This window comes from Megascapheus bottae, chromosome 16 (assembly GCF_031878675.1).
Source record: "Megascapheus bottae isolate mThoBot1 chromosome 16, mThoBot2.hap1, whole genome shotgun sequence".
NCBI classification, from domain to species: Eukaryota; Metazoa; Chordata; class Mammalia; order Rodentia; family Geomyidae; genus Megascapheus; species Megascapheus bottae.
Genome location: NC_143524.1, coordinates 5,136,367 through 5,148,971, shown reverse-complemented (window position 1 = coordinate 5,148,971; position 12,605 = coordinate 5,136,367). Strand labels below are relative to the sequence as shown.

The 12,605-nt window shown below is 52.7% G+C and overlaps 2 protein-coding genes across 5 annotated transcripts; one reads left to right on the top strand and one right to left on the bottom strand.

Annotated features, from left to right (window-relative positions):
• Positions 1-2,077: 2,077 nt before the first annotated feature.
• On the top strand, positions 2,078-10,521 carry Kat5 (lysine acetyltransferase 5). 4 transcript variants are annotated; one of them, XM_090347348.1, is made up of 14 exons: positions 2,078-2,298; positions 2,398-2,464; positions 2,778-2,846; positions 2,938-3,074; positions 3,364-3,519; positions 3,609-3,683; positions 3,779-3,853; positions 4,157-4,405; positions 4,482-4,571; positions 7,474-7,614; positions 7,691-7,784; positions 9,943-10,102; positions 10,211-10,292; positions 10,387-10,521. In XM_090347348.1, exons 1-14 carry the CDS (start codon positions 2,287-2,289, stop codon positions 10,519-10,521), a joined length of 1,542 nt encoding a protein of 513 aa, XP_090203474.1. In that variant the 5' UTR covers positions 2,078-2,286. The 4 variants fall into 4 exon arrangements, with proteins under 4 accessions (XP_090203474.1, XP_090203476.1, XP_090203473.1 ...); XM_090347350.1 differs by lacking the exon at positions 3,364-3,519 and having other exon boundaries at positions 2,081-2,298; XM_090347347.1 differs by having other exon boundaries at positions 2,272-2,464.
• On the bottom strand, positions 8,856-12,394 carry Rnaseh2c (ribonuclease H2 subunit C). Its single transcript, XM_090347351.1, has 4 exons — positions 11,930-12,394; positions 11,578-11,756; positions 11,384-11,503; positions 8,856-11,140 (listed from the first exon to the last, which is right to left on the bottom strand). The coding sequence occupies exons 1-4, from the start codon at positions 12,099-12,101 to the stop codon at positions 11,114-11,116; spliced, it is 498 nt and encodes a 165-aa protein (XP_090203477.1). The 5' UTR covers positions 12,102-12,394; the 3' UTR covers positions 8,856-11,113.
• Positions 12,395-12,605: the final 211 nt, after the last annotated feature.

Here is a 12,605-nt window from a genome sequence, read left to right as displayed (position 1 = left end):
GGTTAAAGTGCTTGCCTAGCATGCACGAAGACCCGGGTTCGATTCCTCAGTACCACATACATAGAAAAAAAAGCCGGAAGTGGTGCTGAGGCTCAAGTGGTAGAGCTCTAGCCTTGAGAAAGTCCAAGGACAGTGCTCAGGCCCTGAGCTCAAGCCCAGGACTGGCAAAAAAAAAAAATAATAATAATAATGTTCAGTCCTATTTCAGCACAGTTTCTGGTTTCCTGTTGGTATACTTTATAACAAATTAAATTTCTTCTCTTAGTGTGTTCATAATATACTATAGCCTACAGCACATACTAAAATGTTAGAATTTGTAGTTGGGAGTGTGGCCTGCTGGTAGAATGTTTGTTTAACATGCAAGAAGCCCTGGGTTTGATTCCTCAGTGCCACATATAGGGAAAAAGCTGGAATTGGCACTGTGGCTAAACGTGTTCAAGGACAGTGCCCAGGCTCTGAATTCAAGCCCCAGGTCTTGCCAAAAAAAAAAAAAAAAGTTAGAATATCTGCAAGATTAACATGTTACACCTAATACTCCCATGTTTAAATGATCAAATTTTAAGCAATTATTTTCCTTCCAAACAATGTTATTTTAGGGGACATCATTCTCAGAGTTTTTTCCTTTCCTTCCTTCTTTCTCTCCTCTTTCTCTTTTTTTTTATGTGTATGCTGGCACTGGGGCTTGAACTCAGAGGCTGGACTTTTGGCTTCTTAGTGGTTACTTGAAGAATCTCACAAACTTTCTTGTCTGGGCTGGCTTTGTAACACAACCCTCAGAGATAAACCTAGGTAGCTAGAATTACAGACATAAGCCATCTCAGGAATTTTCCTTTTTATATGTGTGCCTTGGGGCTTGAACACAGGTCCTGGTTATGTCATTGAGCTGTTTTGCTTAAGACTAGCACTCTACCATGGAGCCACAGCTCATTTCAGCCTTTTCTGGTGCGGACTTTCCCACCCAGGCTAGTTTCTAACCTTGAACCTAGATCTCACCTCCTGAGCAGCTAGGATTAGAGGCATAAGCCACTAGTGTTGGGTATGTTGTATTATTATCTTTATTATTTTAGGTCTGAGATGGGCACTTGAACTCGGTACCTCCTGTTTTTGCTCTACCAAGGGAACCACGCCTAATTCCTATGTTTTGTTTTTTGTCAGTTGAACTCACAGCCTGTGCCCTGTCCCTGAGCTCTTTTGTTCAATTCCACTTTGAGCCACAGCGACACTTCTGGTATTCTGGGGTTAATTGGACAAGACTACCCAGGCCTTTCCTTCCTGGGCTGGCTTTGAACCGATGTGATCCTCATATCTCAGCCTCCAGAGTAGCTAGGATTCCACCAGAGCCCAGCTGTGTGTATGTGTGTGTGTATTTTCGCCAGTCCCGGGGCTCAGGGCACTGTCCTTGGACACTTTTTACCGCTCTGCCATTTGTGCCACAGCAACACTTCTGCCTTTTTCTGCCTATGTGGAACCCAGGAATCAAACCCAGGGCTTTGTGCCTGCCAAGTGAGCGCTCCACCACGAGGCTATGTTCCCGGGCCCTGTATTTTATTTTACCTTGACCAGTCCTGGGTCTTGAGCTCCGGGCCTGGGGGCGGTCCTTTCGCTCAAGGCCACTGTTCTACCACTGCGAGGACCGGATCCCCGGGCCTCACGCGTGCTCAGCCATGTTCCCAGGCCCACTATGTGGCACCGTGGCTATTATTTTATTTGCTTGCGGAGCCTGCGCGCCGTCCTCAGCACCACCCCGGCTGTGATCCCTGGAGCCGGTGCCGAGGACTGGAGCCCGGTCCTCGCGCACGCCCGGCCGGCACTCTACCCCTCGGCCACGCTCCGGACCCTGATGTAGGTTTCAAAACTAGAAAGCAACGAGGTCTGGGCTCCTCCCCGAATTCCCCGGGCCCGCTCCACTCCTCCCGCCCGCCGGGCCGCTGCAGGACCACACACTCGGCTCACGCCAGAAGCCCGCGGCCGCCATGCCGGCCCCAGCTCCACGTGACCACCGGGGCCACACGTGACGCACGCCGGCCGCCTCGGCGCCGTCACGTGACCGACGCAAGCCTTCCTCCCGTCGCAGCGCAATGGTGGGCACTTTCCCCGGGGACCGGGCTCGGCTCGGAGTCTGGAGTTCCCGGGTGGCCCGCCAGCCTCTTCCCGTTCACAGCTGCCCGTGTCACATCTCAGCTATTTTCTTCTAGAATGGCGTCAGGCGGGCCCGGCTCGCCGGGCAGTGAGTCCCGGAAGTGACGTCTCCCAGAGGGGCCGGAAGTGGCAGTGGAGGGAGGGAAGATGGCGGAGGTGGTGAGTCCGGTGCCTGGGGCGGGGCGGAGGGAGCCAGGGGAGGTGGGTAGAGCCCGAGGCCCCCCAGTAGCCGAACCTGGCGCCCCGCTGTCTCCCCAGGGGGAGATAATCGAGGGTTGCCGCCTACCCGTGCTGCGGCGGAACCAGGACAACGAAGATGAGTGGCGTGAGTGACGTAGGAGGGCGGGGCCACGGAACCCGAGGCGCGGGGCGGGAGGGAGTCCGCGGACCCCCCGGGAGAGGGCGGAGCCTCTGGAATCCCGGGGCGGGCGGGCGTGAGTACTCCAGAGGGCGTGGCTCCGAGGTGGACCGGGCGGGGCCTGGAGCGGCGGTGGCCCTTGGTGCCTGAAGGGGGCTTGGGCCAGAGCTCCCAAGTGCTGGAGGAGTGGGGTCAGGCGGGCGGGCTGGGCTCAGGTTGTAGAAGGGTGGAGTCTCACGGCCTGTCAGGTCTGAGACCCCTGTCTGCGTGGTTCCCATAGCTCTGGCTGAGATCCTAAGCGTGAAGGACATCAGTGGCCGGAAGCTTTTCTACGTCCATTACATTGACTGTGAGTGCTGGGTCTGGGGTGAGGTGGGGCTGCCGGGTAGGGTGAGGGGCAGGCTCTGGCATTCCCTTCTGAGCCATTCCCACTGCTGCAGTCAACAAACGTCTGGATGAATGGGTGACCCATGAGCGGCTGGACCTAAAGAAGATTCAGTTCCCCAAGAAAGAGGCCAAGACCCCTACCAAGAACGGACTTCCTGGGTCCCGCCCCGGCTCTCCAGAGAGAGAGGTGGTGAGTAGGTCCCACACTTCACCTCTTCTCTGCTGCCTCTTCCTTCTCTCATCTTTTGGCCTTAGGGGCTGGATGGGCAGGAGGAGGCGGCACACTCCCACCTGACTTCAGCTTGCAAAGGATGGGGGCCAAATTGCAGATGTAGTTTCCAGAGTCCAGTGATTATTGCTGAGTCCTTGAGAAAGCAAAGGGTGGGGTTTGATCACTCCATGATGAAGGGCCCCTCCTCCCCTTCGCCATCCCACCACCATCCCCACCCCAGAGGAAGACCCCGGACCTATCTCTACAGCCGGCCTCCGCCCAGGCCAGCGGGAAGACCTTGCCAATCCCGGTCCAGATCACACTCCGCTTCAACCTGCCTAAGGAGCGGGAGGCCATTCCCGGTGGTGAGCCTGACCAGCCGCTCTCCTCCAGCTCCTGCCTGCAACCCAACCACCGCTCAACGGTACCCTCAGCAATTCCAGGGACCTTGCTTTCTTCTCAGGTCCCACCTTCTCTACCTTCTGACCCACCTTCTTTGGTTTCTCTCTGCAGAAACGGAAGGTGGAGGTGGTCTCACCAGCAACTCCAGTACCTAACGAGACAGCCCCAGCTTCAGTTTTTCCTCAGGTGAGTCCCCCAGTCACCTCATCTTCCCTTCTCTTTGGCAGCCAGCCTCCTTCAGGCTCACCTCACAGTCACTCCTTCTCTTACCTTCTCTGCAGAATGGATCAGCCCGCAGGGCGGTGGCAGCTCAGCCTGGACGGAAGCGGAAATCAAATTGCTTGGGCACTGATGAGGTGTGTCTGTGGAGCAGTGAATGAGGGAAGCTGGGGGGCAAAGTCTAACCAGTGTCAAGTTGAAAACTAAACAAAGGGTACTGGGCAGTGATGGTAGGGTTAGAAACATGGCAGACCATGGTTCAGACTAGGATAATCTTTTCCAAATTTCCAGTTGGTTTCTCTTTTCTGGAAGATGAAGATTGTAGTACTTTCCCCAGAGCGGCATTAGGCTTGCAGGAGGCTCATGCAGGACTGGGAGTTAGTTACAGTGTTCTTGTTAAGCGTCTCCTTTAACCTGGCTCTTCCATTGGCCTCTGGTAGGACTCTCAGGACAGCTCAGATGGAATACCATCAGCACCACGCATGACTGGTAGCTTGGTGTCAGACCGCAGTCACGACGACATTGTCACCCGGATGAAGAACATTGAGTGCATCGAGCTGGGCCGACACCGCCTCAAGCCGTGGTACTTCTCCCCGTATCCACAGGAGCTTACAGCATTGCCTGTCCTGTACTTATGTGAATTCTGCCTCAAATACGGCCGTAGCCTCAAGTGTCTGCAGCGCCACTTGGTATGCAGGGTCTCAGGAGGCTGCCCTCAAAGCATCCTCACACCAGGCTCTGCCCCTGACCTCCTCTCTTCCTCAGACCAAGTGTGACCTGAGGCACCCTCCAGGCAATGAGATTTACCGCAAAGGCACCATCTCCTTCTTTGAGATTGATGGGCGGAAAAACAAGGTCAGTGAGTGAGAGTAGGGGGACCTGGTATATGCCAAGTGAACAACTAAAGATCATCTGCCATAGGCAGATATTGGGTTTCTAGATGATCAAAAGTTAAACTTCTCTGAGGACTCATAGCTGAAACAGAGTGCTGGGACCTGGTGGCTCATACCTGTAATCTTAGCTACTTAGGAGGCTGATATCCCAGGATTATGGTTGGAAGTTAGCCGGGGCAGGCAAGTCTTTGGGATTCTTTTTTTTTTTTTTTTTTTTAATTTCTTTGCCAGTCCTGGGCTTAAACTCAGGGCCTAAGCTGTCCTTGGGCTTCCTCAAGGCTAGAGCTCTAACTCTTGAGCCATAGCACCACTTCCAGCTTTTTCTGTGCATGTGGTACCAAGGAATGGAACCCAGGTCTTCATGCATGCTTAGTCAAGTGCTCTACCACTAGGCCAAACTCACAGCCCCACGTCTGTGGGATTCTTATCTCTAATTCACCAATAAAAAGCCAGAAGTGTCTGGGTACAGTAGCTCACACCTATAATCCTAGCTACTCTGGAGGCTGAGATCTGAGGATCTCAGTTCAAAGCCTGCCTGGGCATTAAAGTCTATGAGACTCTTATGGTGGCTCACACCTGTAATCCTAGCTACTCAGGAAGCTGAGATCTGAGGATCATGGTTCAAAGCCAGGTCAGGCACTTAAGTTTCTGAGATTCTTATCTCCAATTAACCACCAGAAAACTGGAAGTGGCATTGTGGCTCAAGGGGTAGGATGGTAGCCTTGAGCTGAAGAGCTCAGAGACAATGCCTAGGCCCAGAGTTCAAGTCCCATGACTGACAAAAAAAGCCAGAAGTGGAGGAGTGGCTCAAGTGGTGGACTTTCAGCCTTAAGTGAAAAAGCTATATGAGAGTGTGAGGCCAAGAGTTCAAGCCCTGGTACCGATAACACACTAAGTAAACGTACAACAACCATTGCAATCCTATTTTGAGAAGTCATGAAACAAAAGGTAGGTTAGCAGAGTTTAGAGAAGGCTTCACAAGTGTCCTTGAGGAGAAAGTAAGGGGATTCTAACAGTGGGGTTCTTAGGCAGGCACACATCTACTGGGATAAAGGCAATGCATAGAGGGTGATGCAGGACAGGGGCAGTTCAGGTCAGTGGGGAGAGATGGTGTACTAGACAGATGTGGATCTGCCATAGTGAGAAGCCTGAACTGTTGAGTGAAGCTCTGAGGACAGTGAGGGAGAAGCAGGCACCTGGACAGCTTTGGCTTGGGTGCAGCACACTCCATAGGGAGATGCTTTGTTCATGTGTTGTTAAGTGTGGACCTGGGCATTCATGGGGTGTGCTCTGTGGTACAGCCGAATCTGGCTTGCTGTTCAGGAAGCAGAAGAACTGAAAGTTTGAGGCCGGTCCAGACATAGTTCACAAGATCCTGTCTCAGAAACAAAATGTAAACAAAAGGGCTGGTGGCATGGCTGTCTAACTCAAGGCTTTGGGTTTAATCACCAGTATTGGGGGGGGGGGATACTGTGTCTGAAATTCCTCTTGATACTGTGGATGTAAAGCTGCCAGATTATTCATTATTCTGGGGACTCCCCTAAGGCTGTTATTTCCTTCCAAGTACATAGAATAGTAGCTTAATTTCCAAGATGAATGACTGTGAGCTAAAACTATTAGGATCTTGCCAGCCAGGTTTGCCAGATAGGTCGAGTTTCTATCTTGAGGCTTGGTAGGAGTCTGACTTCTTTTTCTTCTTCTTCTTTTTTTTTTTTTGCTAATCCTGGGGCTTGAACTCAGGGCCTGTGCAGTGTCCCTCAGCTCTTCAGCTCAAGGCTACCCCCTACCCCTGAGCCACAGCCCCACTTCCCGTTTTCTAGTGGTTAACTGGAGATAAGAGTGTCACATTCCTTATTGCCTGGCTGGCTTTGAACTGCAATCCTCAGATCTCAGCCTCCTTAGTTGCTAGGATTACAGGTGTGAGCCCCTGTACCTGGCTGTTGTTGGACACTTTTTGCTTGAGGCTAGTGTTCTGCCAGTTGAGTCACAGCTCTATTTCTGGCTTTTTTGTGTGTGTATGTGGTACCGAGCAATTGAACTCAGGGCTTCATGCATGCTAGACCAGCATATAATCACTAGGCTATGCTCCTAAGTTTAAAAAATAAGCTAGGTGCGCTGGCTCACACCTGTAATCCTAGCTACTCAGGAGGCTAAGATCTGAGGATCGCAGTTCAAAGCCAGCCAGGGCACTAAAGTCTGTGTGATACTTATCTCCAATTAGCCACTAGAAAACTGGAAGTGGCACTGTGGCTCAAGGGGTAGGGTGGTAGCCTTGAGCAGAAGAGCTCCGGAACAGAGCCGAGGCCCAGAGTGCAAGCCCCGCAACTGACAAAAAAGTTTAAAAAACAGCAGAGGGAGCCCTTTGCCAATGTCTCACGCCAGTATTCCTAGCTACTCAGGCTGAGACATGAGGATTGCAGTTCAAAGCCAGTCCATGCAGAGTCCATGAGCCTCTGAGTTCGATTCCTTGGTACCTCATACCCAAAAGCAGGGAGTAGAGTTCCCTGCAAGCTCAAATGCAAGAGTACTAGCCTTCAGCAAAATAAGCTCAGGAACAGCACCCACATCTGGGGTTTGATTATAAAACAGAACAAAGCCCAGCAGGTGGCAGTAGAGGCCCCCAGGTGAGGCTTAGGCAGAGGTAACAGGAGCAGGTAAGAGGAAGCCTACACATGTCTTGTGAGTGACAGGACACCAGTACAGAGCTGGTATATGGACTCTTGGATGCTACAAAATGGCCCTGCCTAAATGGGTGGCAATAATCTGACTGATGGAATAGGTTAAGCCCCAGGAGGCAGTCATCATCTTCAGTCCACCTTGGTCACAGCTCACAAGAATAATGACAAGACCTTTTTCCTTTGCAGAGTTACTCCCAGAACTTGTGTCTTTTGGCCAAGTGTTTCCTTGACCACAAGACACTATACTATGACACAGACCCCTTCCTCTTCTACGTGATGACAGAGTATGACTGCAAGGGCTTCCACATCGTGGGCTACTTTTCCAAGGTCAGCTCTCACCCAGGCTGCCCCTCACTCCTGCCAGTCAGGCCCCTGCCCTTACTCACCTACATCTCTCTTCCAGGAGAAGGAGTCTACAGAAGACTACAATGTGGCCTGCATCTTGACCCTGCCTCCTTATCAGCGTCGGGGCTATGGCAAATTGCTGATTGAGTTCAGTGAGTATGCTTGCTGCCAGCCAGGGTCTAGAGGGATAGACAGGCCCAGGCCCAGTACAAATACACCCTCACTTCTGTCTCCGATAGGCCAGGTGGCTGTCATTCTTAGCCCTGGCAGCATACTGCAATTGTCAGGGAAACTGGTAGAAGTGGGACTCAACCAAAATTTCCTCCCTTCTCGAGTAGGTTCCCAAACCCTAATACTTTTCCAAAACTGGGCTCATTTCCTGCCTGGAGCCCTAGAGAACTACCTCTCTGGGCCTATTCTGTGATACAAGTTATTGGCCAAGGACCCACGTTTATATCTCCAGGAGCACTGCAGGCAGTAGGTGTTCAAAAGGCTATTAACACAAGGCCAAGCGTATCTATGATGCTAGCTACCTGGGAGGTGGAAGGGAGGATTGTGGTTCAGGGCTGGCCCATTCAAAAAGGTATTGAGATCCTATCTTAAGCCTGGTGTGTGGTGACATGCACCTATAATCTCAGCTATATGGGAGGCCAAGGTAGGACTATAGTCCAAAGCAGTAAGTGGAACTGCTATTTCTGAAAATAACTAAAGCAAAAAAGGGCTGACGGCATAGCTTAATGGTGTAGCCTAGTAAATATCCGGCCACCAGTTCAAACACTAGCATATAAGATAAACTTGGGCTGTTCCTTTTTTTTTTTTGGTGGGTCATTTCTGCCTGAGCACTGTCCCTGAGCTGTTCAGTTCAAGGCTATCACCTTACCCCTGGGCCTGAGTGTTATCTCAGCTCTTTAGCTCAAGGCTACCACTCTACCCTTGAGCCAAGCCCCACTTCCTGTTTTCTAGAGGTTAATTGGAGATAAGAGTCTCAGGTCCTTTTGTGCCCAAGCTGGCTTTGAACCTTGATCCTCAGATCTCAGTCTCCTGAGTAGCCAGGATTACATGTGTGAGCCACTGTGCCTGGCCTAACTCTTCTGCTTTCTAGCCTTACATCATCCCCATTCTTTTCAGCGCTGTCTGAAATGCAGGAATATCAAAGTTCTGACCTAGGAGTCAGAATTCTTAGCTATTTCCCCAGTGAAGATACTGATCTGATCTCACCAAGATTCACTTGAGAAGTTTTTTATTGGTCAAATGGTATTCCAAAATGGGGTTACATCTGTTGGATACTCAGCTTGGTAGAACATGTACATGAATATACCAGGAAAAGGCAAGACTTTTGTGGGGATGGACTTTGTTCAACAGGGCCCTCAAAGCACAATTCTAGGTAGTTCAAGAGATGGGGATTCACTGTGGAAGGGCTGGGCATTTCTAGCAGTGGGGTGACTATAGCCTTCAAGGATCCATGAAGACCACGTGCAGTGCAAAACCAGCAGAGCTGAGTAAGAACCCAGTGTGCCTCTTTCCCTTCTTCCTGTCTCCACACCAGCCTCTCCATCGTATCAAAGGATGTTTGCTAGTCACAGTAGAGAGTTAGCAAGTGTGGAAAAGTAGAAAGGTCCAAGGTTCACCATGAGGCCAATTATGACTGCAGGTGAGGAAAGGCTTCTGTGGCATTTCAGGGACATACCAGGGCCATAGCAAAAAAAAAAAAAAAGTCCCTGCGGAACAGCAGTAGAGCCATTCAGCCCTACAAAGCCCGAAGATCTCACCAGGATCTATCTGGCAGTGCCCAGTAATCAGTACAGGTAGGAGGCAGAGGCTGCTGTGACTTTCCTGGCTTTGTATAAAGACTCTCAGACGGGAAGCACCTACATGTGCTTTTCCACTCTGACAACACACAAGCCTCCTTGATCCTGGATGGGCTGATTTCATGAATTCGGGCATCCTTAGGACTGGCCTAACCGCCCCCCCCCCCCCCGTCCCCCCTAAACAGGTCATAAGGGAAAGAATAGCCAAGGGAAATTGATGGCATTTTTTTCTCCATAAGCCTTTGCTGGCTCCTTAGCAGCCCAGACTGCAGCTCGGTGCCTTTCAGTACTCATCTGCTCAGCTTGTAGATGAAGAGTAAATGCCTACTGGTCTTTCCTCAGAAAGGTGGCAACAGAGTAGAAAAGCCACTTAACCCAAGGTCACAAGTGCCAAACATGAGGATTAGGATGAGAAATACTAACTTTGTGGTTGCTGCTCATGTGGTTGCCTGTGTGTACTTGTGACTACTCACCCACCCTCTCCTACTCCACACTGCTCCAGGCTATGAACTCTCCAAAGTGGAAGGGAAGACAGGGACCCCTGAAAAGCCCCTTTCAGATCTGGGCCTCCTATCATACCGAAGTTACTGGTCCCAGACCATTTTGGAGATTTTGATGGGGCTGAAGTCGGAGAGTGGGGAGAGGCCACAGATCACCATCAAGTGAGTGTGATTTTGCACCTGGGCAATGTGTGGCATGATGTCTGTCTCTGGGATCTTGGGGACAGAGGGCCCTCAGAGGATCTGACCTCTCCCCACCTTTACCCCCAGCGAGATCAGTGAAATCACAAGCATCAAGAAAGAGGATGTTATCTCCACCCTTCAGTACCTCAACCTCATCAATTACTACAAGGTAGGAGGCATGCCAGGGAGCTAAGCCAGGGGTGTAGGCAGTAGGCTCTGTGTGGTTGTGGCTGACTGTCTGCTTGGGTCCCTCTCCTATCCAGGGACAGTACATCCTGACTTTGTCAGAGGACATCGTGGATGGGCACGAGCGAGCTATGCTCAAGAGGCTCCTTCGAATTGACTCTAAGTGTCTACATTTCACTCCCAAGGACTGGAGCAAGAGAGGAAAGTGGTGACCAGACATGGCCCATCACAGCACCATGACAGCTGGCAGAAACAGGACTGGCAGCCTATTCTGCCCCCAGCAGGGCTCCCAAGAGGCACACCAAGGAAGAGAAGGCAGCCAAGGGAGACAGGGCTGAGGACAGTTCCAGAAGACAGGCCTGGGAGGGGCCAGAATCAAGGCAAGCTCAGCGGCAGGCCAATTCCAAGGACAAATGGTTTCATGCCCAGGCCTGCTCTGAACCAGGGACTTTTAAAGCCAAGCAGCGGTGTACAGTAATATGGGATGGGGGACACTGTACAAAGGGGTGGTGATTGTAAAAATTTCTTTTGTAAAGTAGGAGCTGGGGGTGGGATGGATGCTGGCTGCGAAATTCTGGCCTCCCTTGCTCTAATTGCCCCCAGCAATAAATTGTCTCTATAGGCCAGGACCACCCACCAAAAAGTTCTTGTGGAAGAAGGAACCATGCTGGCTTTGGGACACCAGTGTGCCCACAGACTCACAGGTTCTGTGAAGATGTCGTTTATTGAGAGAACAAAATCATTGGCTCCAAATGAAGAGTTTAGTTACTGGTGTGAAGGGATCTGTAGCTTTCAAGCTGTTTCTCAGTCCTCCGGCACCTGTGCGTGAATCTGCAACGGAAGTCACCTCCACTGTAGTAAATTCTGAGATTCCAGAGCTTAAGTATCCACGACACCCCCTTTTTACTGACTAGAGAAGCATCTCAAGAGAAGCCATGCTCCCATGCTTCCCACCCCTCCCTGTCTTATTCCACTGTGGCTCAGCACGAACGCCCCAGATCCACTAGGGACGAGATTCTGGGAAGGGGACAGGCCTGAGAGGAAGAGGCCCCGCCTGGTGCCCGGTGTACTTACCGCTGCGGCGAGGCCAGGCCAAGCCAGTGCCCCGTGAATTTTGGCATCTGGGCCAGGGGTGGTCTCCAGGCCCCACAGGGTGAAGCCGCTGAAACTGCCGGTTGCCCCGATAAAGCGGTCCTGAAAGGGGGCCCGGCTCAGCGCTGGACGCGCCGCTCCTCCCGCACCCTGGCCTCCCCTGTCCCTCGGCTCACGAAGTCCCGCTCCAGTGGCTCCGGCTCTTCCTCTCCACCGTTCTTCAGGCCCTCTGACGTGTCCTGCGTCCTCAGTCCATCACCTTCTTCCTCGGTCGACAACACGTATCCCGCAAGGCCCGACGGCACGGCCACCTCCTCGCCCCGGAGGCTGCGGCCCCGGAATGACACCTGGAGTCCTGTGGGAGGGAGGGCCAGGTCCAGATCAGGCCGGCCCGGGACCGGGGCTCTGCGGGTGAGCGCGGCCGCCCGCCCGCCCGCTCACTCCAGCGAACCACGGTACCCAGCAGCCCTCGCGGCACCCGTGGGGCGCGCACTGGCTGCCGGGAGCCTCAGTCGGCCCGCGGCTCACCGTCTGGGCCTTGACGGATCGCAGGCGTGAAGAACCGCTCTACTGGGGCGGGCCGGTTCGCCAGGACCTCGCAGGGCAGGAAGTGCAGAGTGACCGGGGCTACATCCCGCAAGGTGCCGGGGCGTAAGTGGACGCGCTCCCTCTCAAAGGCCGTATCGCCGCTGCCCTCCATCTTCTGATGCTCCCCTGCAAAAGCCGAAGCTGGCGGGTAAAGCACGCTGGGTGTGTCGGGAGGCAGGGGCCGTGGCGCGAGCCCTCATGGGAAATGTAGTTTGGCAGGCCCGGTCGATGTCGCAGAGCTTTGTGGGATGTGTAGTCTTCGAAGAAGGCCCGCTTCCCTACTGGCACGTTCCTACGTTTCCCCTTAACAAAACACAAACCAACCTGTGTGCTGGAGGCTCGCGCCTGTAACCCTAGCTACTCAGGAGGACCGCGGCTCAACTCTAGCCCGGGAATGAAAGGCCGTGGGACTTACCTCCAAGTACCCACCAGAAACCGGAAGTGGCCCTGTGCTCCAGGGTCGGGCGGCAGCCGTGAGCTTGGAGAGCCCGGAGTTGAAGCCCCACGATCCACACACAGAAAAGGAAAAGTAAAGCTCTTGTCAAGAGTGCTCTTTTTATATGGGCAGGGCGGTAGGTTAGAGAGCCACCGAGGGGTTGGTGTTTTTCTTGTCTTG